Source organism: Pseudophryne corroboree, chromosome 5 (genome assembly GCF_028390025.1).
Source record: "Pseudophryne corroboree isolate aPseCor3 chromosome 5, aPseCor3.hap2, whole genome shotgun sequence".
Taxonomy (NCBI): Eukaryota; Metazoa; Chordata; class Amphibia; order Anura; family Myobatrachidae; genus Pseudophryne; species Pseudophryne corroboree.
The window spans coordinates 265,920,450-265,947,767 of NC_086448.1; the positions used below are offsets into that span (position 1 = coordinate 265,920,450).

The 27,318-nt window shown below is 46.0% G+C and overlaps 1 protein-coding gene across 5 annotated transcripts in view; it reads left to right on the forward strand.

Annotated features, from left to right (window-relative positions):
• CNOT10 (CCR4-NOT transcription complex subunit 10) overlaps positions 1-27,318 on the forward strand; it is a 292,315-nt gene that overhangs the window by 32,772 nt on the left and 232,225 nt on the right. For all 5 annotated transcript variants that reach the window (XM_063922301.1, XM_063922302.1, XM_063922300.1 and 2 more), the window contains 4 exons: positions 3,720-3,868; positions 4,867-4,956; positions 12,709-12,792; positions 14,611-14,728. In XM_063922301.1, the coding sequence (XP_063778371.1) occupies positions 3,720-3,868; positions 4,867-4,956; positions 12,709-12,792; positions 14,611-14,728 (441 nt within the window). The remainder of the gene's footprint in view (positions 1-3,719; positions 3,869-4,866; positions 4,957-12,708; positions 12,793-14,610; positions 14,729-27,318) is intronic.

The window sequence follows — 27,318 nt, forward strand, 5'->3', positions numbered from 1 at the left end:
CAGGGTATCCAATACATCTTTGCATCCGATTACTGGGCAAGATGGTGGCTGCTTACGAGGCAATCCAATACGGCAGATTTCATGCTCGTCCATTTCAGCTGGATCTGCTTGACAAATGGTCGGGGTCTCGCCTTCACATGCATCAGAAAGTGACCTTGTCTCCGAAAGCCCAGATTTCTCTATTATGGTGGCTACAGGTTCCTCACCTGGTAGAGGGCAGAAGTTTCAATATCCACTCGTGGATTCTACTGACAGCGTATGCCAGCCTCTGGGTATGGGGGGCTGTGACCCAAGGGGGCCTGTTCCAGGGGATATGGTCAAGACTGGAATCTGCTCTGCCGATAAACATCCTGGAACTAAGGGCAATTTACAGTGCTCTTTTTTGCAGGCTTCTCATCTCCTGAAGGATCAGGCGATCCAGGTTCAGTTGGACAACGCCGCGGCGATGGCGTACATAAGCTGACATGGGGTGGGGACAAGAAGCAGAGCGGCGATGAGAGAGGTATCAAGAATTCTCCTCTGGGCGGAGGCTAGCGGAAGGGCCATCTCCGCTATATTCAGCCCAGGAGTGGACATCTGGGAAGAAGACTTCCTCAGCAGGCACGGCCTACATCCGCAGTTGTTTCAACAGTTAATTCACCGGAGCGGCTGTCCGCAGATAGATTTGATGGCTTCTTGTCTCAACAAAAAGTTATGCCGTTACTGTTCCAGGACGAGGGATCCGCATATGGTTGTAGTGGACGTGCTAACGACACCGTAGATGTACCAGTTTGTATACCTGTTCCCTCCTCTACCGCTAATCCCAAAAGACTAAGAAGGGAAAGCGTTCAGGCAATTCTAAATGCCCCGGATTGGCCTCGACGGGCATGGTACTCTGACCTCCCAACCATGGCTCTGGAGGATCCCTGGCCTCTACCGCTCCGAGACGATCTTCTTCAACAAGGTTCGTTCGTCTATCCAGACTTACAGAGGCTACATTTGACGGCTTGGAAGTTGAGAGGAAAATTCTAGCTAGAAAAGGTTGGCCGGCTTCTAAGCAAGCTATTGCTCGCTGGTTCAGGTTGACCATTCAACAAGCCTGTACTTCGGCGGTAATTCCTTTTCTCCTAGTCCGTAGTGGATAATGGGCGCCCGCCTTGGTACTTCGTTCCTGCTTACCTTTGTAAGTATTGGGTTGGACCGGCGTTGCGGTCCCGTTATGTTGTTGGGGTAGCCGTGCTCTCCTGGTTAGGTTGGTGTTGCTATCCTCTGTTCTGGTTAGCGCCCTACTCTCGTTTCTGGTTGCGTGTTGGCTTGTTGCCTCACCGCTGTTGTATTGTTTCTTCTCTCATATTATGCCTGTCTCCTCGGGCACAGTTTTCCTAGACTGAGTATGGTAGGAGGGGCATAGAGGGGAGGAGCCAGCACACATATACACACACTAAAGGTTTTTTAAAGTGCCAGGCTCCAGTGGACCCCGATCTATACCCAATGGTACTTAAGTACAACACCCCAGTATCCACTACGGACTAGGAGAAAAGGAATTACCGATAGGTATTAAATTCCTATTTTTTTTTTATTATGCTGTAACTACAGTCAAGAAGCTGTGACTTCTTAAAAAAAGCCTATTATAAGGGAATCTCCCCTGATATTCTTCTTCTTGCTTGTGTTCTTCATTTGAGGGAGCTGTTCCTCCTCCTCCTACTACTTGTCAAAGAAACCTAGAATTTGACAACCAATAAGAACCACTTAGCCCATCTAGTCTGCCCACACATGTACGCAAACACTAGGGTTCATTTCACTAGGGTTCATTTGTTGGGAGACAATTAACCTATCAGTCTATTTTTGGATTGTGGGAGGAACCCGGAGTACCCAGAAGAAACCACGCAAGCACGGGGAGACTATACAAACTCCACACCGGGCCATCGTGTGATCATACCCATGACTTCAGTGTTGTCACGCAGTAATGCTAACCATTACACCGTGCCTAGTCAACCTGTAGCTCTCCAGCTGTTGTGTAACTACAAATCCCAGCATGCCCTGCTACAGTTCAGCTATTAGAGAATGCTGAAACTGTGGCAGGGCATTCTGGGACGTGTAGTTTCACAACAGCTGGAGAGCCACATGTTGGCCAGGCCTGCTTTACACTATCTGTACTGCACAGATATCCATAACCATGCATTATCTATTTGAGTGGGAAAAGTGGTAATTTTTTTTTCTTCCACCTAGTCCTTAAAATATAAAAAAATTTTTTTTGTAAATTGTATTCTTGAAGGAATTAACTATTTCTTTGTGGAGATGGGTGTTTTCATCTTTTTAATATACTTCATACTCGTAGTGTACTCTTACGGTTGCACTGCTCTGTTATCTCTTCATTTTGAAACCTTATGATGACATTTTATCTGCAGACATTTTGGGAAAAGATACCTATGTTTATGGCTTATGGTTTACCATACAGAGGTGTCCTCGTACGTCTTTGCTGCAGTCACGCCAAACAGCCCCTCTTGACATGCCAGGTCGCGTGAGACTCTTCTAGCATCGTGCATCATTTTTGCCGAAAACGCTTCTTAGTTGTGCGCCTGAATCTCTGAATCTGTACAGGAAGTGCTACAATGTAGCCACTACAGCTTTTTTCCAATCCAAGTTTTTTTCTGCTCCGTATACAGACTCGGTGACGCACAAATATACAGTCATGGTACAAGTGTCATATATTAAATAAATCCTCCCCTCGTGCATTCTAGTCACATTGCGTTGTGACTAATACGCTTTTTCTGCAAAAAAAAAAAGACACCCGATATTAGCAGAGTTGCATGGGACCTGGCCGTTCCCTCACACCAGGCATCTCGCGCTTCATGGTGTACTGAGACAAGATGTAAGAGGACACATCTGTACCTTGTCAATGTGTTTCCCTGTAGGTATGAATTAGCGTTTTTCACGAAACACTTCTCACATTTGTGTGATTTCCCAATTCACATGCACATTTATTGTGTTTTATTCTTTTTTCTATGCCAGTAGATTTACAACAGTTTTGTAAAATGTGTGAAACTTAATAACTTTTGTTATTAAATATAACAATGAGGATTTTTTTTTTAATACTCCATGTGACTAGCTGAGCACTAAATTGTTTAATTAGTGTTTCATTTTCTTGATTTCATTTGAGTCCCAAATTTTGTTATGTGCTACATAATATGGATTAAAAACCCTTTTATTCTTTTATCTTATAAATTGCACTTTTTTTAATCACTAAGACTAGTTATCCACTGATGTTAAGAAAATACTAGTGACAACACCTGTTCAAAACAATTGTGTACTACTGTACTTCCTAGTCACCCTTCGGTTTACGGCTGACCATAAAGACGGTTGTACAAATCTCTTTGGAAGTTTTCCTGTTGATTTTAAACAAAGACATATGTATGTTAATGTGTTTACCGGAATGTTTTAATCCAGGCCTGGCCAACCTGTGGCTATTCAGCTGCTGTGAAACTACACGTACCAGCATTCCCTAATAGCAGAACTGTGGCAGGGAACGCTGGGATTTGTAGTTACACAACAGCTGCAGAGCCACAGGTTGGCCAGGCCTGCATTAGTCAGCGCTTCCTGTAGAAGAGTCCTTTTCCGGATTTAGAAGTATTAAACAAAATCCACATGTAAAGCGTCAAGAGGAAAATGTTAAGGATTATTGTAAATGCTGACTGTACTCCATTCCTGCAGATCCTTTGAATGTGTACTTTTTGTTTCAGAAGAGAAATTTGCACATGCGGTATGCTTCTTGCTCATAGACCTGTATCTTCTAACATACCAAACTGAGAAAGCCTTGCATCTTCTGGTGGTACTGGAAAAAATGATCTTGCAAGGCAGCAACAATAATAAAAATGGTAAAACTAGTGAGGTATGTTGTTGAACGTTAAATCAGTACATACTATGACCTGCAGTGGATTTTAACATTGAAATGTTTAGTGTACAAGGAAAATAAAAAGTTAGTTATTGTACTTTTATAGATACTTTGTATAATAAAACTTGAGACTGGCTTCATTATAGTTTTAATATTAATGTGTAAATTAATTTTACACAATATATCATAGTTGATTTATATAGAAGTATCCATATATTCTTACTATGCTGACTATAAAAATGTTTTATTTCCAATTTGTTGATAGTTTGTAGGTTTTGTTGATTAGTAGCAGAAGGACAACTTTTATGAGTTTATGATTTTCTATGATGCCGTTGTTTTGGCACATCATATACCAAATTAAAGGTCTTGGTCCATAGATTTGGAGAATTACATTGTAGTTGTGATTGGTTGCTTAGTTTCGGAGCTGTGTTGCAAAATGTATGCCTGCCATTAACAGTCAATCACCATTGTGCTCTGGAAAATGTTACAGTTGGTGAACACTCCCTGTGCACTTGCTGGGTGGTCTGGTAACTGTGACAGTTATTTGCAGCCACCCACTAAACAGGGATTATTCAAAATTTTACTCCTGAAAAGGGGTAAAATGTTCCGCCAAGCAAACCTTTGCCCGGTTAAAACTGGGCACATCACCTAGTTTTATATTAAAGGTATTGGAGTTTGTCATAATTGTGAAATGGAGATTGTCCAATTGCTCACAGGGGGATTGTCATACTTCATTAAAAATCTACCATAAGCCGTAGACTTCAATAAACCATATATCACATTTGAGAGCGCTATATTTTGTTGTAATTTGTTTTGATTCCCTGTTAGTATATACAGCACAGTAACGCAGAGCTTCAGCAGGTTCCAGTCAGCAAAGCACAGTTCTATGTCAATATCTGAGAAATGTTAACCTTAAGTCATGTTTAAATGTGTATTTGCACAGAATATTTATACACACCTGTATAAAACTGGAATGCCACTTTTCCTACTTGCAGACAAACAATAACAGCAACAACAAAGAAGCCTCTAACCTTAAGGCTGAGGGAGGAGCTCAGCTAGAAGCCGCAAAGTCAAAAATTCATCAGGTGTGAACAGTTTAACCCATATTATACACCTATATATTTATAATTTTGTTCTTTGAACTTCAGTGTATAAACATGCAAATGATCCTCTTTTTTTTGTGTGAATGTGAAATAATGCAGAACTAAAGGCAATCATTCATTTGTAGTGAAATTTCCACCCTTCAAAAGTCCCATCACACAATCCCATGCTCAGGTCACCTGGCTAACGCATCCCTCCTGGTCTGTGCTGTTAGCTCATGATTCATTTCTGGTTTTGCTCTTTTAGAATTGTTTTTGCATTGGTGTGTGGGATTTATTTGACTGCACATATTTGCGTAACTAAATGCTTTGCGTTTTCAAACATTTAATTCCCAGATAGAGGGCCATTATAGAACACCCAAATCAACGTGCTTATGTTATCTTCCATGTAATAAGGATATCTGTTTTGGCTGCTTGAGTTCCTAGTGTATTATGAGTGACCAAAGAAAAAGCAAACTGAAGGCACCACTCAGGAGTCGTGTAATACATACTGGGGGTATCTCTCTCGAGTCCCCACGTTTGTATACAACAGGCCTAGAAAAATGTAGTTCCTTTTGCAGCGGGGTACACTGGGATTCCACAGGGAATAATATTGGGGTGTAGAGTTGGATCTTGATCCGAGGCACCAATAGGCTAAAGCTTTGACTGTTCCCAGGATGCACTGCACCGCCTCCTCTATAGCCCCGCCACTGGAGCACTGGAGCTCAGTTTGTAAGTTGGTGCCTGCAGTGCAGGTCACTAACAGGGGGGGCTGCGCTAGGCAGCCCTGAAAAGAGCTTTTTTTTTTTTTAGAAGACTTCAAGGGCTGCAGCACAAGCACTAGTTGCAGTGTATGTCATGTTTACATTCTGTGCTGCGGCTTCATCACCTCCCTCAGCGCACCTGTATACTCCCGCGGCCTGGTTCCCGCGTACTTACAGCGGAGGTGCTCCAGTTATCAGGCACACATCACCGCTGCTGCTCTCCTGGATCGCGTGGCCGCACTTCAGGGAGGAGGTAAGAGGGTCCCCCAGGTGGGACCCGCCAGTAAATCGTGATCCGGTCACGGTCCCAGGAGACGGACCGCACCGCTGGCATGGACACTGTGGCTGTGCAGGGACCCCACTATATCTACCAGGGCAGGGAGCACAGGTCGTATTTAATAAAATCCGTTTGTTACAGGCTCCAAAGTACCTGGTGGTGAAGTCCAACAGAGAGGATAAGGCGCTGACCTGTAGCCCCTCCCCCAGCTCCAGTCGCCATCTACAGCAGGTGTTCCCATCCTGGAGCTGCATTTCTCCATTTCACATAGCTACCCCGATCCTGGGACTGCTGGGCACTGTCTCCTCTGTAAAGCCGCCTGCCACATCAGCGCTGTGCATTTACAGGACACTTAAGTATTCTACGTGTCGTTTAGACAACGTTAGTTATGAACAAGTGCATATGAATATATATATGAATATTTATATATGAATATTTATGAATATTATATATGAATATTTAGTACAAGTATTCTGTGATATACATCCAGTGATTACTGCGCATTGTTATACCTGTGTACATACATCTCTATATGTAGTATTACTAGTCCAGTACAGTTTTATTTGTTATTTGTAATAATTTCTGCTTTGTATCTGTGACTGTGTGCCTATAGCTGCTGTGTGGTTTCTATTCTGTGTATCACACATATTGCTATCACTATATTCTGTACCCTGGGGGGCTAAGTGCGTCAGGGTCTCATATACTATATAGTTTTCCACAGGATATACTGTTTTGTATTTTTCTCTGAGTTTGTCACCTCATTCCGCTTAAATCCTCTGTTTGTGCTCTGCATTTGCGGTCACATAACACAGGGGGTTTTTGTCAGGTATTGTGTTTTGTATGGCTATATTGTACTGTTACGCCCTAAGACTACAGTCCCAATAATGTCTGCTACACAGGGCGGGAAATACGCAGACACTCCTGTATCATGCAGTGTTGGCGCCACGGATTTACCTGAGGAAAGGATTTCAGCTGAGAGTTCAGGTATTGGGTGTAGGGAAGCCAATCCCAGGCCATTTTTTCGATCCCGGGTATCGGGATTGAAAAATGGCCAATCCCGGGATTGGCTTTTTGCTGTGTGGCCGCCCCCTCGCCCCGTCCCACCCGCATAACTCACCATATACCGGGGGCGGGCGGGGAACATCTACTGAACGCTGCTGGCGGCTCTGTGCAGCGGCTGACGGCGCAGTGTGACCTCTCACGCTGCGCTGGGGAGCCGGAACAAGGAAGCTGGGCAGCATCCCTGAGTGTCCTGTTGGACGCTCGACGCTGATCCCTCAATCCTCGGGATTGGAGCTTCCAATCCCAGGATTGAATCCCGGCCATTTTTGGCCCTAAATCCCGGGATCCCGCCGTTCCCGATCCCGGGATTGGCCACCATAATTGGGTGCTCTGCTCCTTCCAGTTTGCCCGCAGCTCCTGTGGCAAATCATGATCCACCTTTAGGCTGCATTTTCAAATATGCTGACTATACTTGTAATACGACTTACGCCCCCTGTGGGACCTCCTGTGCCGTTACAGCCACATATTGTCCCTGTAGTTAATCCGCCATGGGCGGATACTCTGTGAACCCAGTTACAGCAATTAAATCAGTCCTTAGTTAAACACAAACCTAATCCTCGCCCTACTGGGACCAAAGGGTCCTCTAAGTGGGCCATTTCTTCGTCACAATCCACTAATATTTCGGATGATTCTTCTGATTATACTGATCCTTCAGATACTGATACAGTTGTTTCTGATGAGGAATCTACAACTCAGGTTGATGTTCCAGAACTAGTGGAGGCTATCAAGCTGATTCTCCAGATTGATGATGAGACTGAACCTCCTGCTACATCTAAAAAACCTGATAAGTTTAAACTTCAGAAGGTTGCTAAATTTAGTTTTACCTCATTCTGACCTCTTAATTGACATACGCCAGGAAGCCTGGTCATCTCCAGGAAATACATTTTCCCTGTTTTTAAAAGGATGTTGGCTCGTTATCCTATCCCTGCGGAGTTGAGTAACAAGTGGGAAACTCCACCGCAGGTGGACTCTTATGTCGCCCGTCTAGTGGTTTCTTCTACTCTGCCTATCACCACTGTCACTTCACTGAAGGAACTGACTGATAAGCATGTGGAGGGATGCCTGAAGTCTATCTACACACTTAACGATGCTGTACATAGACCCACTATGGCAGCCTCTTGGGCTGCAAAAGCTATTGAAGCATGGGTTCAGGCAATTGAGGATGAGCTACCTCTAAATTTTTCTGACACTGCCAGACAATTACTGTCCTATATTACCACAGCCTCTCACTATATTCAGATGGCGGTCCCTGATGCCAGTGTAATGGCGGGCAAGGCATCTACTACGTTCATCCTGGCTTGCCAGATTTTGTGGTTAAGGTCCTGGAAAGTGGACCTGGACTCCAAAAAGGCCTTGGAGGGGCTCCCTTTTAAGGGGGACATACTATTTGGGGAGGATCTGAACAAGATCATGACTGACTTGACAACAGCCAAGACTGCATTTCTCCCAAGTACTAATCCTTCTGCTCCGAAGGCTAAGAGTACCACTTTTCTTTCCTTTCGATCTCCAGGTAAAGCATAGGGTCAGGCGTATCCAAGACCTTCACGTACTTCCAAGGCCAAATCTAAGCATTCTTGGGCTGCCTGTCAGCCTGCTTCCAAACAGTACAAGCCTGCAGCATGACGGGGCAGGCCTCCCCCTGGGGGACCCCAGGGTGGGAGGCCGACTTCTGCAGTTCGTCCAGGTCTGGTTAAGGACCACTTCAGACGCTTGGGTGTGGGAAGTTGTCTCTCACGGGTACGTAATCTCTTTCAAGATCAACGGTTCTGCTCGACGATTATCCCTTCAGATCCGCTGAAAGCACAAACTCTACACTTGGTTGTACAAACTCTCCCTGATACTGGAGTTATTGTGCCGGTATCTCTGTCTCAAAGAGGCAGGGGGTACTATTTGACCCTGTTTCTAGTCCCAAAACCAAATGGGTCCTCCCGGCCTATACTCAACCTCAAACCTTTGAACAAATTTGTGAGGGTATCCAAATTCTGTATGGGAACTCTGCGCTCTATTGTACTAGCTATGGAGCCCAAGGACTATATGGGTTCCCTGGACATACAGGATGCTTACCTGCACATACCTATTGCCATGTCGCAGCAGCAATATCTGCAGTTTGCTATTGGCAACCTACACTATCAATTCCAGGCCTTGCTTTTCGGACTGACCACGGCTCCTCTGATCTTCACCAAGGTCATGGCAGTCATGACTGCTCTTCTCCGCTGTCAGGGTATCAGGATCATGCCGTATCTGGACGACTTGCTGATCCTGGCGAACTCCCCAGAAGTTCTCCTCAGTCATCTGGAACTGACGGCCCAATTCCGAAAAGCCCACAGGTGGCTCATCAACTGGAAGAAGTCCTCGCTGGTTCCTGCTCAGTGCATGGTGCACCTGGGGGTATTACTGGACACACACAAACAACGATTGTTCTTGTCTCCAGAGAAAGTCCTGAAACTTTAGGACAGGATCAGATATTTCCTCTCTCGCCAGAGAGTGTCAATCCACTCGGCAATGCAAGTATTAGGCCTCATGGTGCCTACATTCGACATGGTAGAGTACGCTCAATTTCATTCTTGCCCTCTGCAATGATTAATTCTTTCCAAGTGGAACGGCCTGCCTCACCGGATCAGGTCTCAAATGATCTCCTTAACTCCGGAGGATCGTCTGTCACTGAGCTGGTGGCTACAGGACCAACAGTTGAGCAAGGGCCGTCCCTTCTGGGTCTCCAACTGGGTCCTCCTAACAACGGACATCAGTCTGTGGGATTGGGGCGTGGTGTTGGAGCAACTCTCTCTCTCCAGGGTCGGTGGACCAAGGAGGAATCTCTCCTCCCGATAAACATTCTGCAATTGCGGGCAGTGTTCAGTACGTTGACACCGGCCCTGACTCTGGAATAGGCCGGTTCAAGTACAATCAGACAACACCACCAAAGTGGCGTACATAAATCATCAAGCCGGCACTTGAATTTGCGTGGCAATGATGGAAGTGTCAAAAATTCTCCAATGGCAGAACGCCATCTGCCAGCAATATCGGCAGTGTTCATTCCAGGAGTCCTCAACTGGGAAGCGGCCTTCCTCAGTCGTCAGGACGTGCACGCCGGAGAGTGTAGTCTTCATCCCAAAGTCTTTCAACTCCAAGTGGACAAGTGGGGCCTACCAGATGTAGACCTGATGGCATCTCGACACAATCACAAGGTTCCGGTCTTAGGAGCAAGGACAAGGGATGCTCAAGCAACGTTCGTGGACGCACTAGCAATTCCATGGAACTTTCGGCTGCCATATGTGTTTCTTCCAGTGTCACTCCTGCCCAGGGTAATACGGAAGTTCAAGCAAGAAGGAGGAGTACTACTTCTAGTCGCTCCAGCGTGGCCCAGACGGCATTGGTTCTCAGACATGCGGGGTCGCTTGATAGAGCGTCCTCTTCTACTTCCTCAATGCCCAGACCTCCTCGTTCAGGGCCCTTGTGTCGACCCGGACCTGGCCAGACTGGCTTTGACGGCGTGGCTCTTGAAGCATCACTCCTGTGAGCAAAAGGATTCTCTGAGGCAGTCATTCAAACTTTGCTGAAAGCTTGTAAACCAGCTTCGGCTCAGATTTATTACAGGGTCTGGAATTCTTACTTCACTTGGTGTGCTGCTAAGAATTATGATGCATATACTTTCAAAACTTCAAGACTTTTGGCTTTTCTCCAACAAGGCCTCGACTTGGGCATTCGTCTAGCCTCCCTCAAGGTTCATATATCTGCCTTGGTGTGGTTTCAGAGAAAAATTGCGTCTCTTTCTGACGTTCACACTTTCACTCAGGGTTACGGATTGTCCCTCCTGTGGCCCCATGGGATCTGTCTGTTGTATTGAATGCCCTGCAAGAGTCTGTGGACCTTAAATGCCTTATGCTTAAGGTAATTTTTCTGTTGGCTATTGACTCTGCTAGTAGGGTGTCGGACTTAGGCGCTTAATCCTGTCGTCGACCCTTTCTGATTTTTCACAGTGACCGGGCTGTTGTTCGAACTCGCCCTGGTTATTTGCCTGAGGTGGTGTCATCTTTTCTCTTTAACCAGGAGATTGGGGTTCCGGTATTCACCTCTTCTGGTCTGTCCTCCAAAGAAAAATCTTTGGATGTGGTACAGGCTCTCCGTGTTTATGTGGGGAGGACTGCCTCCATCAGGAGGTCTGATTCCCTTTTTGTACTTTTTGGTTTTCACAAACGTGGCTGGCCTGTGAATAAGCAGACCTTGGCCAGATGGATTAGAATGGTGATTGCACAAACCTATGCGCAGGCTGGGCTCCCAGCTCCTGCTGCTATCATAGCCTGTTCTACTCTGTCGGACCTTCTTGGGTGGCCTGCCGTGATGCGTCCACAGAACAATTGTGCAAGGCAGCTACTTGGTCCACAGTGAACACGTTCATCAGGTTCTATGCCTTTGATATTTCCTCCTCCCAGGATGCTTCCTGTGGACGCCGGGTTCTTGTGCCCGCTACAGTGCGTTCCCTCTCATGAGGAACTGCGTTAGGACATCCCTGATGTTATTCCCTTTGAAATTCCAGTGTACCTCGCCTCAGAAAAGGAGATTTATGGTAGACTTACCATGGTTAAATCTCTTTCTGCGAGGTACACTGGATTCCACAGGGCGCCCACCCTGGCGCACTTAGTTTCTTTGGGTTTGTATGGCGTTAGCCACTGGTACCTTCTCCTGTCGTGAGAATGTGGTTCTATGTGGCTAACATCTACCGTCTCTATTTTACTTGCTACTGCATTGGACTGGTTAACGAAACTGAGCTCCAGTGCCTGGAGGCGGGGCTATAGAGCAGGTGGTGCAGTGCATCCTGGTAACAGTTAAAGCTTTAGCCTGTTGGTGCCTCTGATCAAGATTCAACTCTACACCCGATGTTATTCCCTGTGGAGTCCAGTGTACCTAGCAGAAAGAGATTTAACCATGGTAAGTCTACCATAAATCTCCTTTTTTGTTCAAGGTCCGTTAGGTAATGTAAGCAACTAACTAGACATGGTGCACTCATATGTTTATGCTGTTTCCAAGCAACATCTTAATGGTATTGGTCTACAGGACTAATGGTGAAAAATGACTACAGACGATTGCTGTTATCCTAAATTGTATGCAGCCATCAACTACAGTACTTTAGGCTTCATAAGCTCAAATCATTTAGCCTGAGGTTCAAACATTCAGGGGGGAATATAATAGTGTGTGAAAATCAGAAAGTGAGAGACTTTGTGAGTTTTCCTGTTTTTTTTTTTTTTTTTTTAAAGTAGCAATCATTTACATGGTAATACCTGGTTGATTTGCCCTGTAAATAATTACCACTTTAAAAAAATACATGACTGACCTGCTTTTTTATTGGAAGGCCTGGTAAGACATAGTTAACCATGCGGTCTCTACATGGATTCAGTGTGTCTGTACACTGTTTCGGATTGACACTTTTTTTTTTTTTTTTTTTTTTCATCTGCTTCATTTATTAAAATAATGTTTTGTGGTTTGCTTTATCCTACTTGTTGGCAAAGTAGCGGTTTCCCATTATTTGATCACATGGTCCAATGGATGTAGATTTCTGTACGAAGTATTAAATACAACAGAGGTTGGAACTTACTAAGTGCTGACCACTACATTTACTTGATTTATTCTTAGTCTGACCATGTACTATTTTCTTTACAGTACAAAGTTAGAGCCTACATTCAAATGAAATCTCTGAAGGCATGCAAGAGAGAGATAAAGTCTGTTATGAACACATCTGGAAGTGTAAGTATATGTGTAGTTTTATGTATAATTAAATGTTAATTTTATGTATTCCTACTTGTTCAGGTTTTGTTATTCTGTCTGACAGACAGAGCAGGGTTGCGGTGAACAGTAGACTGCCGATACAACCATACAGCAATTTAAACGTAACGGATATGTTTGGTATAGGTTCAAGTAAATGTGATGGGACGGCTGCACACATTGGCGATACTTTACCGCAGCCTAACTAGCTTATTTTACTGCACACCCCTACAGGGGTACGAGGTAAAATGAACAATGTTATGTTTTGGATCTGCTGCTGTTATGAGAATTCCTACAAAAATCGCTCTGAAATTATCAGGTTTTTTTTTCTGAGTGAATTAGGTGAAAAACACATATTTAACCTTATCCAAAAATGATTTTGGTGTAAAAAAACAAAAAAAAATTTTTTTTTTTTTGCTATTTGTAAAGAAAACACTTTTCAAAGAACATCGGTTAGCACCATCGGAACACCAGAAACATTGTGACTATCGCGACCTTAGTTTTGTTAGCCGTCAGGTATACGGGAAAGGGGGGATGTTAATTTACACTTCCCCAGCTACTGCTATTGTCTGCGGCTGCTGGTTGGGGGGTCCTGCCGTGCTGACCGATCAGCAGTGATTGGCAGCACGGCAAGCACTGGGGAAGGCAGAGGGACATTCTGGTCCCTTTGAGAGCTGCAGCAGGAAGTTTCCCTTCCCTGCACCTGCACACACTGTTTATCTGATTGGTCCCATCCTGTGCAACCAGGTCAGATAAAGCACTTTGCTGGTGTGGTCGCATCGGATGCGACCATGCCAGGCAAGTTGTTAACTGAATTACAGGCTCAGCTCCCTCCTACTGTTACCTCAGATCCCAGCACTCCCTCATGTCATGTGATGTAACCATGGGAACTCACATCCAGGAATGCTTCAGACCGCTCTGGCTTTGTTAAAACAACAAATCTTCAGTTTTAACATCTGACATGTCTACCAATATCTGCATTAAACACTATTACATCAATAAACCATTCCTTTATGGCATTCTATCATATTTCATTTTAATTCCCTTGTATGTAAAACATATTTGATGGGCACTACTTTCCCTGTATATACTGTATGTAGCCCCTCACTTTCCACAGCAACATTTTGTAGATATCTAATCAGAGTTGTGAAGTCATGGTGGTAGAGTCCTCAAGTTCAGCTTTTGCCTCCCCATACTTCTCTGCATCTAATAAAGCCGGGGCAATGTGAAATCTTTCTGTTGGTTGGCTGCAGTGCTGTTATTAAATGAACATTTGAGACCCAATCACAGTGTCAAAATGTGCAAGAGTTTGTGGCCAAAAGCAGAATGAGGGGAGTATCCAGCAGAAAGGGTTTGAACGTTTTGTTCCTCGCTAGTCCCAATGCTGTGATAATGCACCACCTACTGTATACAAAACCTAATACTTGCCTTGCATGTTAAAACGTGAAATTTTTGCCTTCCTTTTCATTCCAGAATCTGTATTAGTATGACTATACAAGTGTCAAAGCTAGTGCATTAAAATAACATTAAGAGGTTTACAGTTGCAGCAGAGACCAGGGGAGAAGGTGCTCTGTCTAAATTGCCCTGCAGAGAATCTGATTGCTCTTGTACATCTAGGCCTGTAAGAAGCAGTGAAAACATGCCATCCAATATCACAATTGGAGTTGGCTGTCATTTCTATACACATGATTTGTTCTGATAACTTATTGGCCTTTAATGGATTCACTAAAATTCTTTTTACTATACAACGCATTGAGTTTTATATGTTTTCCTACTGTGAAGGCATTCATTGTTTTACAGTCGGCCCCCTCGCTATTTTTGAAGAGTAATTTTGAGTACCTCAGAGGAAACTACCGGAAAGCTGTGAAGCTACTCAACTCTTCCAATATCTCTGAGCATCCAGGATTCATGAAAACAGGTAAATAGTTTGTATAACTTTCAATGACTCTCATATTGTGCTTGTATAAATAATGAAGGTACTAATGGTACTTTTTTCCCTAGATAGAAAAGAGTTTATGTAATAGGGTTTGATTTCTGCGGAGCAGTGTGCAGAATTAAAGTTCCAGTGATGTAGAAGGCACTACAAATCTGAGATTGCTGGACTCGCGCTGCTTCACAGAAATTGGATGATTGAAGAAGGATGTAAGCCAGTAGATTTGGATCAAGGCTCTGTTTCGTAAAGTGATTCATATTGGGTCTCCAAATCATTAGTGCAGCCAGAGAGGGCTCAAGTAATACTACTCAGTCTCCATAGCAATGCCCACTTGCATCTCACATTGGTATGGGAGTTTTGTTTATCCCTATGAATTATTTAGATACACATACAACCTATAAATTGCTGGTAGGGGTGTTTGGTTGAATGTAAATAAATTTAGTGTAAGTTTCTCAGGCATTGGTGAGCACTTACCTCTGTTGTAAGGTCTATAGTCAGATGTACCAAGTGTCTTTGATGGTAATCTCCTTTCTGTCTGGTTTTTCTTACTGGTGTGCTGATGTTTCAGTTTTTTTTTTGGGGGGGGGGGATAGATTTTGGGGGTTATTCAGGGTTATTGGCAAACCAAAAAAGCTAGCAATTGGGCAAAATCATGTTGGAACTGCAGGTGGGGCAGATGTAACATGTGCAGTCTATTTTTACCAGTGATGACGATCCGCGGGAGCACGCATCATTCATCGTTGGTTCTATACACACGGAACAATATGCACTAGTTTTACTAACCATATATGGATTATATAGTCCATATCGTTCGCTCATATCGCTCTGTGTGTGTGCCCCTCTATGTTTATAGCTATTTTATGATGATATTCTATAGTAGAGGTGTTTAGCTGCTTTTTTTCTTTGTTTATAACTGGATTGCTGTGTCCTTTAGTCTATGGCATTGTAATCTAGTGCTCAATTTTGTAAATATTATTGTGGTGCATTTTTTCTCTTAAATACACAAAAAAATGGTGAAAAAAGTTTGATACGTTTTGTGTGTGGTAGAATCTTTAGCTTGGTACACACTATACAATATATTGTGCGATACCGGTACTTTCAACCTATCTGCACGATGACCGTATAGTGTGTGTTCTCATTCCGTCGTTCATTGTAGTCGTTCATTGAATGTGTGGCACGTCCAACGGTATGATTCCATGGCTGACACGTGTTATATGAAGCATGTAATGTTACATTGCACCATCGTACAGTGGACCGTGTAGTGTGTACAGTGGTGCAATATATCGCTGCAGTGCATGGCTGGGTCACACAAACGGAAAGTTTGTTCCAAGCACCACTTCTGCAGTTGTGGCAATCTGTATCTTGTTTATATTAATAGGAGTTTAGATTTTATTTGAGAGACTATTTGCACCTACACCCCCCCCCCCCCCCCCCCAAAAAAAAAGGGGGACATCTAGAAAATCCCTATACCAGTTTAAAAAAAAATATATACACACACACACACACACACACACACACACACACACACACACACACACACACACACACACACACACACACACACACACACACACACACACACACACACACACACACACGATACTACCATAAAGGACAACTGGCACACAGAGCTATGTTTAACTACACAAGGGTGAGATAAAAGCATGTCTAAGTAATCTACTTATCTACTCGGTGCTGTGGCAACTAATATTTCAACTATTGCTATAAGTCTGACTTTTTGTTGCTTTTGGAAACTATTTTTTCAACTTGACGATGTTAACAGTTCTCCAAATTGGAGATTATTTTATCATCTATATTGGGGAGTTAAAGTATTAGTATGAGTTTAGAGAATGATAGTGCAGCGTAGATCCACAATGTACATACTTTATATAGAGAAAGTATGGAGATATGGTCAGTGATGTCACATCAGCTCATATTTAGGTAGCTTCTTGATTTCTGTAAGATCCCATCAAGACAGTCCAACTATGAGTGGAGCATCAGCGTTGCGGTGTGTGGGTGGGGTTGGTGATGTATTACCTGCCTTTTTATTACGGGTGCAGTGAAATGTCTGGTTAACGCTGAATCATGTATTTTATTACCATGGCTTAAAGATTAAATTTTGGGGTTTACTGTGCAAGTGACGGTGAGTACTGATCTGCACCTAATGTAGCTCACTGTGATGGATATTTGCTAACATTAGTTTTTATCTGTCTAATGACTTTTCAAAATGTATAGCAAATACCTGGTTCTAATTGTTTAGTAAATAATAGTACATTTCAGTGAGTGACTGTTACTGTGGGCGGGATGTACTATAAGACATCACCGCCCCTCGCCAACTACCGCAGCGATACTAATCGTATATGTACTAACATATGCGATTAGTATCGCAATGCGGTATAGGAAGCCACCCGCGATGATGTCTGCGGGGGTCAGCGGAGGTCTCCGTCACCTCCCAGACCCGGGAGGTGACGTGCGCAGGGAGTCCCCGGGCTCCTCCTCCTCCCCCCTGCAGCCGGAAGGAGACAAGGCTGTGCTGCAGGAGAGAAGGAGGAGGGGGGCCGCACCAGCAGCCTCTCAGGTATGCCGGGGGGAAGGGGGGGGTCGTCGTGAGCGGCGCGGGATCCGGCGGCGGCGGTAAGAGTCCCATAGGCTTCTATAGGGTATCGCCATAAAAAGATGGCGATACCCTATGGGGCGAAAACGCGGCGGTCGGGGGTTAGTACATATGAAAATGCGGTAAAATGGGGGTTTTACCGCATTTTCCCTTTAGTAAATCCCGCCCTGTGTGTTTAAAAATAAACTATAGATTTCCGGGGGCGTGGCCTGGCTGGCAACTGGTGAAGATGTGCCTTTTAAAGAGCTCCCAGCCGGTGCCTATATAAATTCATTATTTACACTGTCCATACGCTGCTGCGGACCCCGGGGCCATCTATACTTTGTCACCATATGAGAATGTATGATAGAGTGACCCTTTCAGTGGCTGGGTGCAGATGTAATTACTGATGATCCACTTTTTTAACCAGTATAATCAGTAAATATCTCAAAATTAATGTCATCCAATTATATAAAAAAAGACAATAAATTTAATACAATAAGATAAAACAAACATGCATAAAATATTTCTAAGGACAAATGTCCCAAACTCAGAATGAAATCGTATCCATAGGGTAGCAAAGGAGCCGCAGGTGGTATATACGGCGGGGTGGTCCAGACTTCACCCTGCTCTGGCTCCTAAGCTTACCAGTGGAAGTCTATCCGCAAACGTCCTGGACCCGGAAGTGTGGATGTCCAATAGCCAACACGTTTCGAGGTGTATAACCTCTTCCTCAGGGCTTGATGGACATTTGTCCTTAGAAATATTTTATGCATGTTTGTTTTATCTTATTGTATTAAATTTATTGTCATTTCTCTAACGTCCTAGTGGATGCTGGGGACTCCGTAAGGACCATGGGGAATAGACGGGCTCTGCAGGAGACAGGGCACTTTAAGAAAGAATTTGGATACTGGTGTGCTCTGGCTCCTCCCTCTATGTCCCTCCTCCAGACCTCAGTTTGAATCTGTGCCCGGACGAGCTGGGTGCTACTTAGTGAGCTCTCCTGAGCTTGCTATAAGTTAGGTTTTTTATTTTCAGTGAGCTCTGCTGGCAACAGACTCCCTGCATCGTGGGACTGAGGGGAGAGAAGCAGCCCTACTCTCTGAAGATAGGTCCTGCTTCTTAGGCTACTGGACACCATTAGCTCCAGAGGGATCGTAGACAGGATCTCACCCTTTGTCGTCCGATCCCGGAGCCGCGCCACCGTCCCCCTAGCAGAGCCGGAAGACAGAAGCCGGGTGAAAGAAGCAAGAAGACTTCGAAATCGGCGGCAGAAGACTCCAGTCTTCATATGAGGTAGCGCACAGCACTGCAGCTGTGCGCCATTGCTCCCACACTACACCCACATACTCCGGTCACTGTAGGGTGCAGGGCGCAGGGGGGGGCGCCCTGGGCAGCAATTAGAGACCTCTTTGGCAAAAGTTTGCATAATATACAGTTGGGCACTGTATATATGTATGAGCCCCTGCCAAAATTGTACATGAAAGCGGGACAGAAGCCCGCCGTCGAGGGGCGGGGCTTCTTCCTCAGCACTGACCAGCGCCATGTTTTTTCTCCACAGCACCGCTGAGAGGAAGCCCCCCAGTCTCTCCCCTGCAGTTACACGGTAGAAGAGGGTAAAAAGAGAGGGTGGGCACATGAGTAGGCGCAAAAATCAATATAAACAGCAGCTACTGGGTTAACATTAAGTTACTGTGTTATTCCTGGGTCATATAGCGCTGGGGTGTGTGCTGGCATACTCTCTCTCTGTCTCTCCAAAGGGCCTTATGGGGGAATTGTCTTCAGATGAGCATTCCCTGAGTGTGTGGTGTGTCGGTACGTGTGTGTCGACATGTCTGAGGTAAAAGGCTCCCCTAAGGAGGAGATGGAGCAAATATGTGTGTGAGAGGGTGTCTCCGTCGACAACGCCGACACCTGTTTGGATATGTGTAATTAAGTGCTAAGGTGAATTTATTGCACAAAAGATTAGAGAACAGACAGGAAATCTACCCATGTCTGTCCCTATGTCGCAGAGACCTTTAGAGTCTCTCAATGCTCACTATCCAAAATAATAGACACTGATATCGACACGGAGTTTGACTACAGTGTCGACTACGATAATGCAAAGTTACAGCCAAAATGGCAGAAAAGTATTCAATATATGATTATTGTAATAAAATATGATTTGCATATCACTGATGACTCATCTGTCCCTGACACAAGGGTACACATGTTTAAGGGGAAGAAAGCTGAGGTAAATTTCCCTCCTCTCATGATGAAAAAGAGCGGGAATCTCCAGACAAGAGACAGCAGTTTCCCACAAAGAATTCTCAGGCAGTATCCTTTCCCCACTACGGCCAGGATATGATGGGAATCTTCCCCTAGGGTGTCACGTTTGCCCAAAAGGTATCCCTGACGTAACAGCTATTCTCAGGGATCCTGCAGATAGCGTGCACATTCTGGTACACTACTCAGACCGGCGATTGTGTCGGCATGGGTTTATAGCGCTGTGGCAGCGTGGATAGGTACCTTATCAGCAGAGATTGAGACCCTAGTATGTATATAGATATATGTGTGTGTGTGTGTGTGTGTATATGTATATATATATATATATATATATATATATATATATATATTTCTCTGACGTCCTAGTGGATGCTGGGGACTCCGTCAGGACCATGGGGAATAGCGGCTCCGCAGGAGACAGGGCACAAAATTTAAAAGTTTGACCACTAGGTGGTGTGTACTGGCTCCTCCCCCTATGACCCTCCTCCAAGCCTCAGTTAGGTTTTTGTGCCCGTCCGAGCAGGGTGCAATCTAGGTGGCTCTCATAAAGAGCTGCTTAGAGTAAAAGTCCTCCCCGGCTTCTGCAAAGGCCTCAGCATGACGCTGGGACCTTACAAGCGGACTCAGGGGCGGTGGGGGGTCGCCTCAAGAATTTCAGCGCACAGTGGGCTCACTCGCAGGTGGACCCCTGGATCCTGCAGGTAGTATCTCAGGGTTACAGGTTGGAATTCGAGAAGTCTCCCCCTCGCCGGTTCCTAAAATCTGCTTTGCCAACGTCTCCCTCAGACAGGGCGACGGTATTGGAAGCCATTCACAAGCTGTATTCTCAGCAGGTGATAATCAAGGTACCCCTTCTACAACAGGGAAAGGGGTATTACTCCACGCTATTTGTGGTACCGAAGCCGGACGGCTCGGTAAGACCTATTCTAAATCTGAAATCTCTGAACCTGTACATACAAAAATTCAAGTTCAAGATGGAGTCACTCAGAGCAGTGATAGCGAATCTGGAAGAAGGGGATTTTATGGTGTCCTTGGACATCAAGGATGCTTACCTTCATGTCCCAATTTGCCCTTCACACCAAGGGTACCTCAGGTTCGTGGTACAAAACTGTCATTATCAGTTTCAGACGCTGCCGTTTGGATTGTCCACGGCACCCAGGGTCTTTACCAAGGTAATGGCCGAAATGATGATCCTTCTTCGAAGAGAAGGCGTATTAATTATCCCTTACTTGGACGATCTCCTGATAAGGGCAAGATCCAGAGAACAGCTGGAGGTCGGAGTAGCACTAACTCAAGTAGTGCTCCAACAGCACGGGTGGATTCTGAATTTTCCAAAATCCCAACTGATCCCGACGACACGTCTGCTGTTCCTAGGGATGATTCTGGACACTGTTCAGAAAAAGGTATTTCTTCCGGAGGAGAAAGCCAGGGAGTTATCCGAACTCGTCAGGAACCTCCTAAAACCAGGGACAGTGTCTGTGCATCAATGCACAAGAGTCCTGGGAAAAATGGTGGCTTCTTACGAAGCGATTCCATTCGGCAGATTCCATGCACGAATTTTTCAGTGGGATCTGCTAGACAAATGGTCCGGATCGCATCTGCAGATGCATCAGCGGATAAAATTGTCGACAAGGACAAGGGTCTCTCTGCTATGGTGGTTGCAGAGTGCTCATCTGTTAGAGGGCCGCAGATTCGGCATACAGAACTGGGTCCTAGTGACCACGGATGCCAGCCTGAGAGGCTGGGGAGCGGTCACACAAGGAAGAAACTTCCAGGGCGTGTGGTCAAGCCTGGAAACGTCTCTTCACATAAATATACTGGAACTAAGAGCAATCTACAATGCTCTAAGCCTGGCAAAACCTCTGCTTCAGGGTCAGCCGGTGTTGATCCAGTCGGACAACATCACGGCAGTCGCCCACGTAAACAGACAGGGCGGCACAAGAAGCAGGAGGGCAATGGCAGAAGCTGCAAGGATTCTTCGCTGGGCGGAAAATCATGTGATAGCACCGTCAGCAGTGTTCATCCCGGGAGTGGACAACTGGGAAGCAGACTTCCTCAGCAGACACGATCTTCACCCGGGAGAGTGGGGACTTCATCCAGAAGTCTTCCACATGATTGTAGTCCATTGGGAAAGACCAATGGTGGACATGATGGCGTCCCGCCTCAACAAAAAACTGGACAGGTATTGCGCCAGGTCAAGAGACCCTCAGGCAATAGCTGTGGACGCTCTGGTAACACCATGGGTGTACCAGTCAGTGTATGTCTTCCCTCCTCTGCCTCTCATACCCAAGGTACTGAGAATTATACGGCAAAGGGGAGTAAGAACGATACTAGTGGCTCCGGACCGGCCAAGAAGGACTTGGTACCCGGAACTTCAGGAGATGCTCACGGAAGATCCGTGGCCTCTACCTCTAAGAAGGGATCTGCTTCAGCAGGGACCGTGTCTATTCCAAGACTTACCGCGGCTGCGTTTGACGGCATGGCGGTTGAACGCCGGATCCTAAGGGAAAAAGGCATTCCGGAAGAGGTCATCCCTACCCTGGTCAAAGCCAGGAAGGAGGTGACTGCACAACATTATCACCGCATTTGGAGAAAATATGTTGCATGGTGTGAGGCCAGGAAGGCCCCGACAGAGGAATTTCAACTGGGTCGATTCCTACATTTCCTGCAACAGGATTATCTATGGGCCTCAAATTAGGGTCCATTAAGGTTCAAATTTCGGCCCTGTCGATTTTCTTCCAGAAAGAATTGGCTTCAGTTCCTGAAGTCCAGACTTTTGTAAAAGGAGTACTACATATACAGCCCCCGGTTGTGCCCCCAGTGGCACCGTGGGATCTCAATGTAGTTTTGGATTTTCTCAAATCCCATTGGTTTGAGCCACTCAAATCGGTAGATTTGAAATATCTTACATGGAAAGTAACCATGCTACTGGCCCTGGCTTCAGCCAGGAGAGTGTCGGAGTTGGCGGCTTTATCGTATAAAAGCCCATATCTGATTTTCCATTCGGACAGGGCAGAATTGAGGACGCGTCCTCATTTTCTGCCTAAGGTGGTATCAGCGTTTCACCTGAACCAGCCTATTGTGGTGCCTGCGGCTACTAGCGATTTGGAGGATTCCAAGTTGCTGGACGTTGTCAGAGCATTGAAAATATATATTTCAAGGACGGCTGGAGTCAGAAAATCTGACTCGCTGTTTATACTGTATGCACCCAACAAGCTGGGTGCTCCTGCTTCTAAGCAGACGATTGCTCGTTGGATTTGTAGCACAATTCAACTGGCACATTCTGTGGCAGGCCTGCCACAGCCTAAATCTGTCAATGCCCACTCCACAAGGAAGGTGGGCTCATCTTGGGCGGCTGCCCGAGGGGTCTCGGCATTACAACTCTGCCGAGCAGCTACGTGGTCAGGGGAGAACACGTTTGTAAAATTCTACAAATTTGATACCCTGGCTAAGGAGGACCTGGAGTTCTCTCATTCGGTGCTGCAGAGTCATCCGCACTCTCCCGCCCGTTTGGGAGCTTTGGTATAATCCCCATGGTCCTGACGGAGTCCCCAGCATCCACTAGGACGTCAGAGAAAATAAGAATTTACTCACCGGTAATTCTATTTCTCGTAGTCCGTAGTGGATGCTGGGCGCCCATCCCAAGTGCGGATTGTCTGCAATACTTGTACATAGTTATTGTTACAAAAAAATCGGGTTGTTTATTGTTGTGAGCCATCTTTTCAGAGGCTCCTACGTTATCATACTGTTAACTGGGTTCAGATCACAAGTTGTACGGTGTGATTGGTGTGGCTGGTATGAGTCTTACCCGGGATTCAAAATCCTTCCTTATTGTGTATGCTCGTCCGGGCACAGTATCCTAACTGAGGCTTGGAGGAGGGTCATAGGGGGAGGAGCCAGTACACACCACCTAGTGGTCAAACTTTTAAATTTTGTGCCCTGTCTCCTGCGAAGCCGCTATTCCCCATGGTCCTGACGGAGTCCCCAGCATCCACTACGGACTACGAGAAATAGAATTACCGGTGAGTAAATTCTTATTATATATATATTAAAGATGCTGTCTTAAGAGATATGTATATATAAAACATGCCCAAAGAGACATGAGTATACTGGGTCCTAGAGTCAAAGCTATGTCGATTTCTGCTTGACGTGTCCTGTAGAATATGTAATGGACAGATGATGCCGACTTAAGAGGCATATGGAAGGCTGAGGATTGTGTGGAGAAGGGTTCTCGGACCTGGTCTCCACAGCTATAGCTGGTAATTCTGATATTTTGCCTTATATTTCTGCACAGCCTAGGAAAGCACGACATTATCAAATGCAGCCTTTCGAATAGAGAAACAAAGTCCGAGGTGCGTCCTTTCTTGCCAGAGGTGGGGGCAGAGGAAAGAAGCTGCACAACACAGCTAGTTCCCAGGAACAGAAGTCCTCCCCGGCCTCTACAAAAATCCACCGCATGTCGCTGGGGCTCCACAGGCGGAGCTAGGCCCGGTGGGGGCACGCCTTCGTAAGTTCAGCCACAAGTGGGTTCACTCCCTGTTAGATCCCTGGGCAATAGATATTGTGTCTCAGGGATACAAGCTGGACTTTGAGAAGATGCCCCCTCACCGACGGCCCTGCCGGCTTCCCCCCACGAGAGGGAAACAGTGTTAACTGCAATTCACAAATTGTATCTTCAACAGGTGGTGGTCAAGGTTCCCCTCCTTTAACAAGGAGGGGGTTATTATTCGAGCATGTTGTAGTCCCGAAACCAGACGGTTCGGTCAGACCCATATTGAATTTAAAATCCCTGAACATATACCTGAAAAGGTTCAAGTTCAAGATGGAATCGCTAAGAGCGGTCATTGCAAGCCTGAAAGGGGGAGATTTTATGGTGACTCGGGACATAAAGGATGCATACCTTCATGTCCCCATTTATCCACCTCATCAGGCGTACCTCAGAATTGCGGTACGGAATTGTCATTACCAATTTCAGACGTTGCCGTTTGGTCTCTCCACGGCCTTGAGAATATTCACCAAGGTAATGGCGGAAATGATGGTGCTCCTGCGGAAGCAAGTTGTCACTATTATCACGTACTTGGACGATCTCCTCATAAAAGCGAGATCAAGAGAGCAGTTGCTGAACAGCGTATCACTTTCTCTGGGAGTGTAACGGCAACACGGCTGGATTCTATATATTCCAAAGTCGCAGCTGGTTCCTACAGCTCATCTGCCTCTCCTAGGCATGATCCTAGACACAGACCAGAAAAGGGTTTATCTCCCGATGGAGAGAGCTCAGGAGCTCGTGACGCTGGTCAGGAATCTATTAAAACCAAAACAGGTGTCAGTGCATCACTGCACTCGAGTCCTGGGAAGGAGGGTAGCATCATTCGAGGCCATTCCCTTCGGCAGGTTCCATGCGAGGACCTTCCAATGGGACTTACTGGACAAGTGGTCCGGATCACATCTTCAGATGCATCGGTAAATCACCCTTTCCCCCAGGGCCAGGGTGTCTCTACTGTGGTGCTGCAGAGTGCTCACCTTCTCGAAGGTCGCAGATTCGGCATTCAGGACTGGGTCCTGGTGTCCACGGATGCAAGCCTCCGAGGGTGGGGGGCAGTCACACAGGGAAGAAATTTCCAAGGGCTGTGGTCATGGCAGGAGACTTGCCTTCACCTCAATATCCTGGAACTAAGGGCCATATACAACGCCCTAAGTCAAGCGGAGACCCTGCTTCGCGACCAACCGGTTCTGATTCAGTCAGACAATATCACTGCAGTGGCTCATGTAAACCGCCAAGGCGGCACAAGGAGCAGGGTGGCGATGGTAGAAGCCACCAGAATTCTTTGCTGGGCGGAGAATCACGTAAGCGCACTGTCAGCAGTGTTCATTTCGGGAGTGGACAACTGGGAAGCAGACTTCCTCAGCAGGCACGACCACCACCCGGGAGAGTGGAGACTTCATCAAGAAGTCTTCATGCAGATTGCAAGTCGGTGGGAACTGCCACAGGTGGACATGATGGCATCCCGCCTCAACAAAAAGCTGCAGAGATATTGCGCCAGGTCAAGAGACCCTCAGGCGATAGCTGTGGACACACTGGTGACACCGTGGGTGTTCCCGTCGGTCTATGTATTTCCTCCTCTTCCTCTCATACCCAAGGTGCTGAGAATCATAAGGAAAAGAGGAGTGAGAACAATTCTCTTTGTTCCGGATTGGCCAAGAAGCACTTGGTATCCAGATCTGCAAGAAATGCTCACAGAGGACCCGTGGCCTCTGCCTCTAAGACAGGACTTGTGCAACAGGGGCCCTGTCTGTTCCAAGACTTACCGCGGCTGCGTTTGACGGCATGGTGGTTGAACGCCGGATCCTAGCAGAAAAAGACATTCCGGATGAGGTCATTCCTACGCTGATAGAGGCTAGGAAGGATGTGACGGCTCAACATTATCACCGTATAAGGCGAAAATATGTTGCTTGGTGTGAGGCCAGGAATGCCCCTACGGAGGAATTCCAGCTGGGCCGTTTCCTTCACTTCCTACAGTCAGGAGTGACTTTGGGCCTGAAATTGGGCTCCATTTAAGGTCTAGATTTCGGTCCTATCCATTTTCTTTCAAAAAGAACTGGCTTCTCTTCCTGAAGTTCAGACGTTGTAAAGGGAGTGCTGCATATTCAGCCCCCTTTTGTGCCTCCAGTGGCGCCTTAGGATCTTAACGTGGTGTTGAGTTTCCTGAAGTCACACTGGTTTGAGCCACTCAAAACCGTGGAGTTAAAATTTCTCACGTGGAAGGTGGTCATGCTATTAGCCTTGGCTTCAGCTAAGGCGTGTGTCAGAATTAGCGGCTTTGTCACATAAAAGCCCCTATTTGGTTTTCCATATGGACAGGGCAGAATTGCGGACCCGTCCACAATTTCTGCCAAAAGTGGTGTCATCTTTTCATATGAACCAACCTATTGTGGTGCCTGTGGCTACTCGTGACTTGGAGGATTCCGAGTTGCTGGATGTGGTCAGGGCTTTGAAGGTTTATGTAGCCAGAACAGCTAGAGTCAGGAAAACTGAGTCGCTGTTTATCCTGTATGCATCCAACAAGCTGGGTGCTCCTGCTTGCTTCAAACCAAACTATTGCTCGCTGGATCTGTAACACGATTTAGCAGGCTCATTCTGCGGCTGGATTGCCGCTTCCAAAATCAGTAAAAGCCCACTCCACAAGGAAGGTGGGCTCTTCTTGGGCGGCTGCCCGAGGGGTCTCGGCATTACAGCTTTGCCGAGCAGCTACTTGGTCGGGTTCAAACACTTTTGCAAAGTTTTACAAGTTTGATACCCTGGCTGAGGAGGACCTAGTGTTTGCTCATTCGGTGCTGCAGAGTCATCCGCACTCTCCCGCCCGTTTGGGAGCTTTGGTATAATCCCCATGGTCCTTAGGGAGTCCCCAGTATCCACTAGGACGTTAGAGAAAATAAGATTTTACTTACTGGTAAATCTATTTCTCGTAGTCCGTAGTGGATGCTGGGCGCCCGTCCCAAGTGCGGACTTCTTCTGCAATACTTGTGTATAGTTATTGCTTAAATAAGGGTTATGTTGTGGTTGCATCAGGGTTGAACTGATGCTCCGTTGTTGTTCATACTGTTAACTGGGTAAGTTTATCACAAGTTATACGGTGTGATTGGTGTGGCTGGTATGAGTCTTGCCCTGGATTCCAAAATCCTTTCCTTGTACTGTCAGCTCTTCCGGGCACAGTTTCTC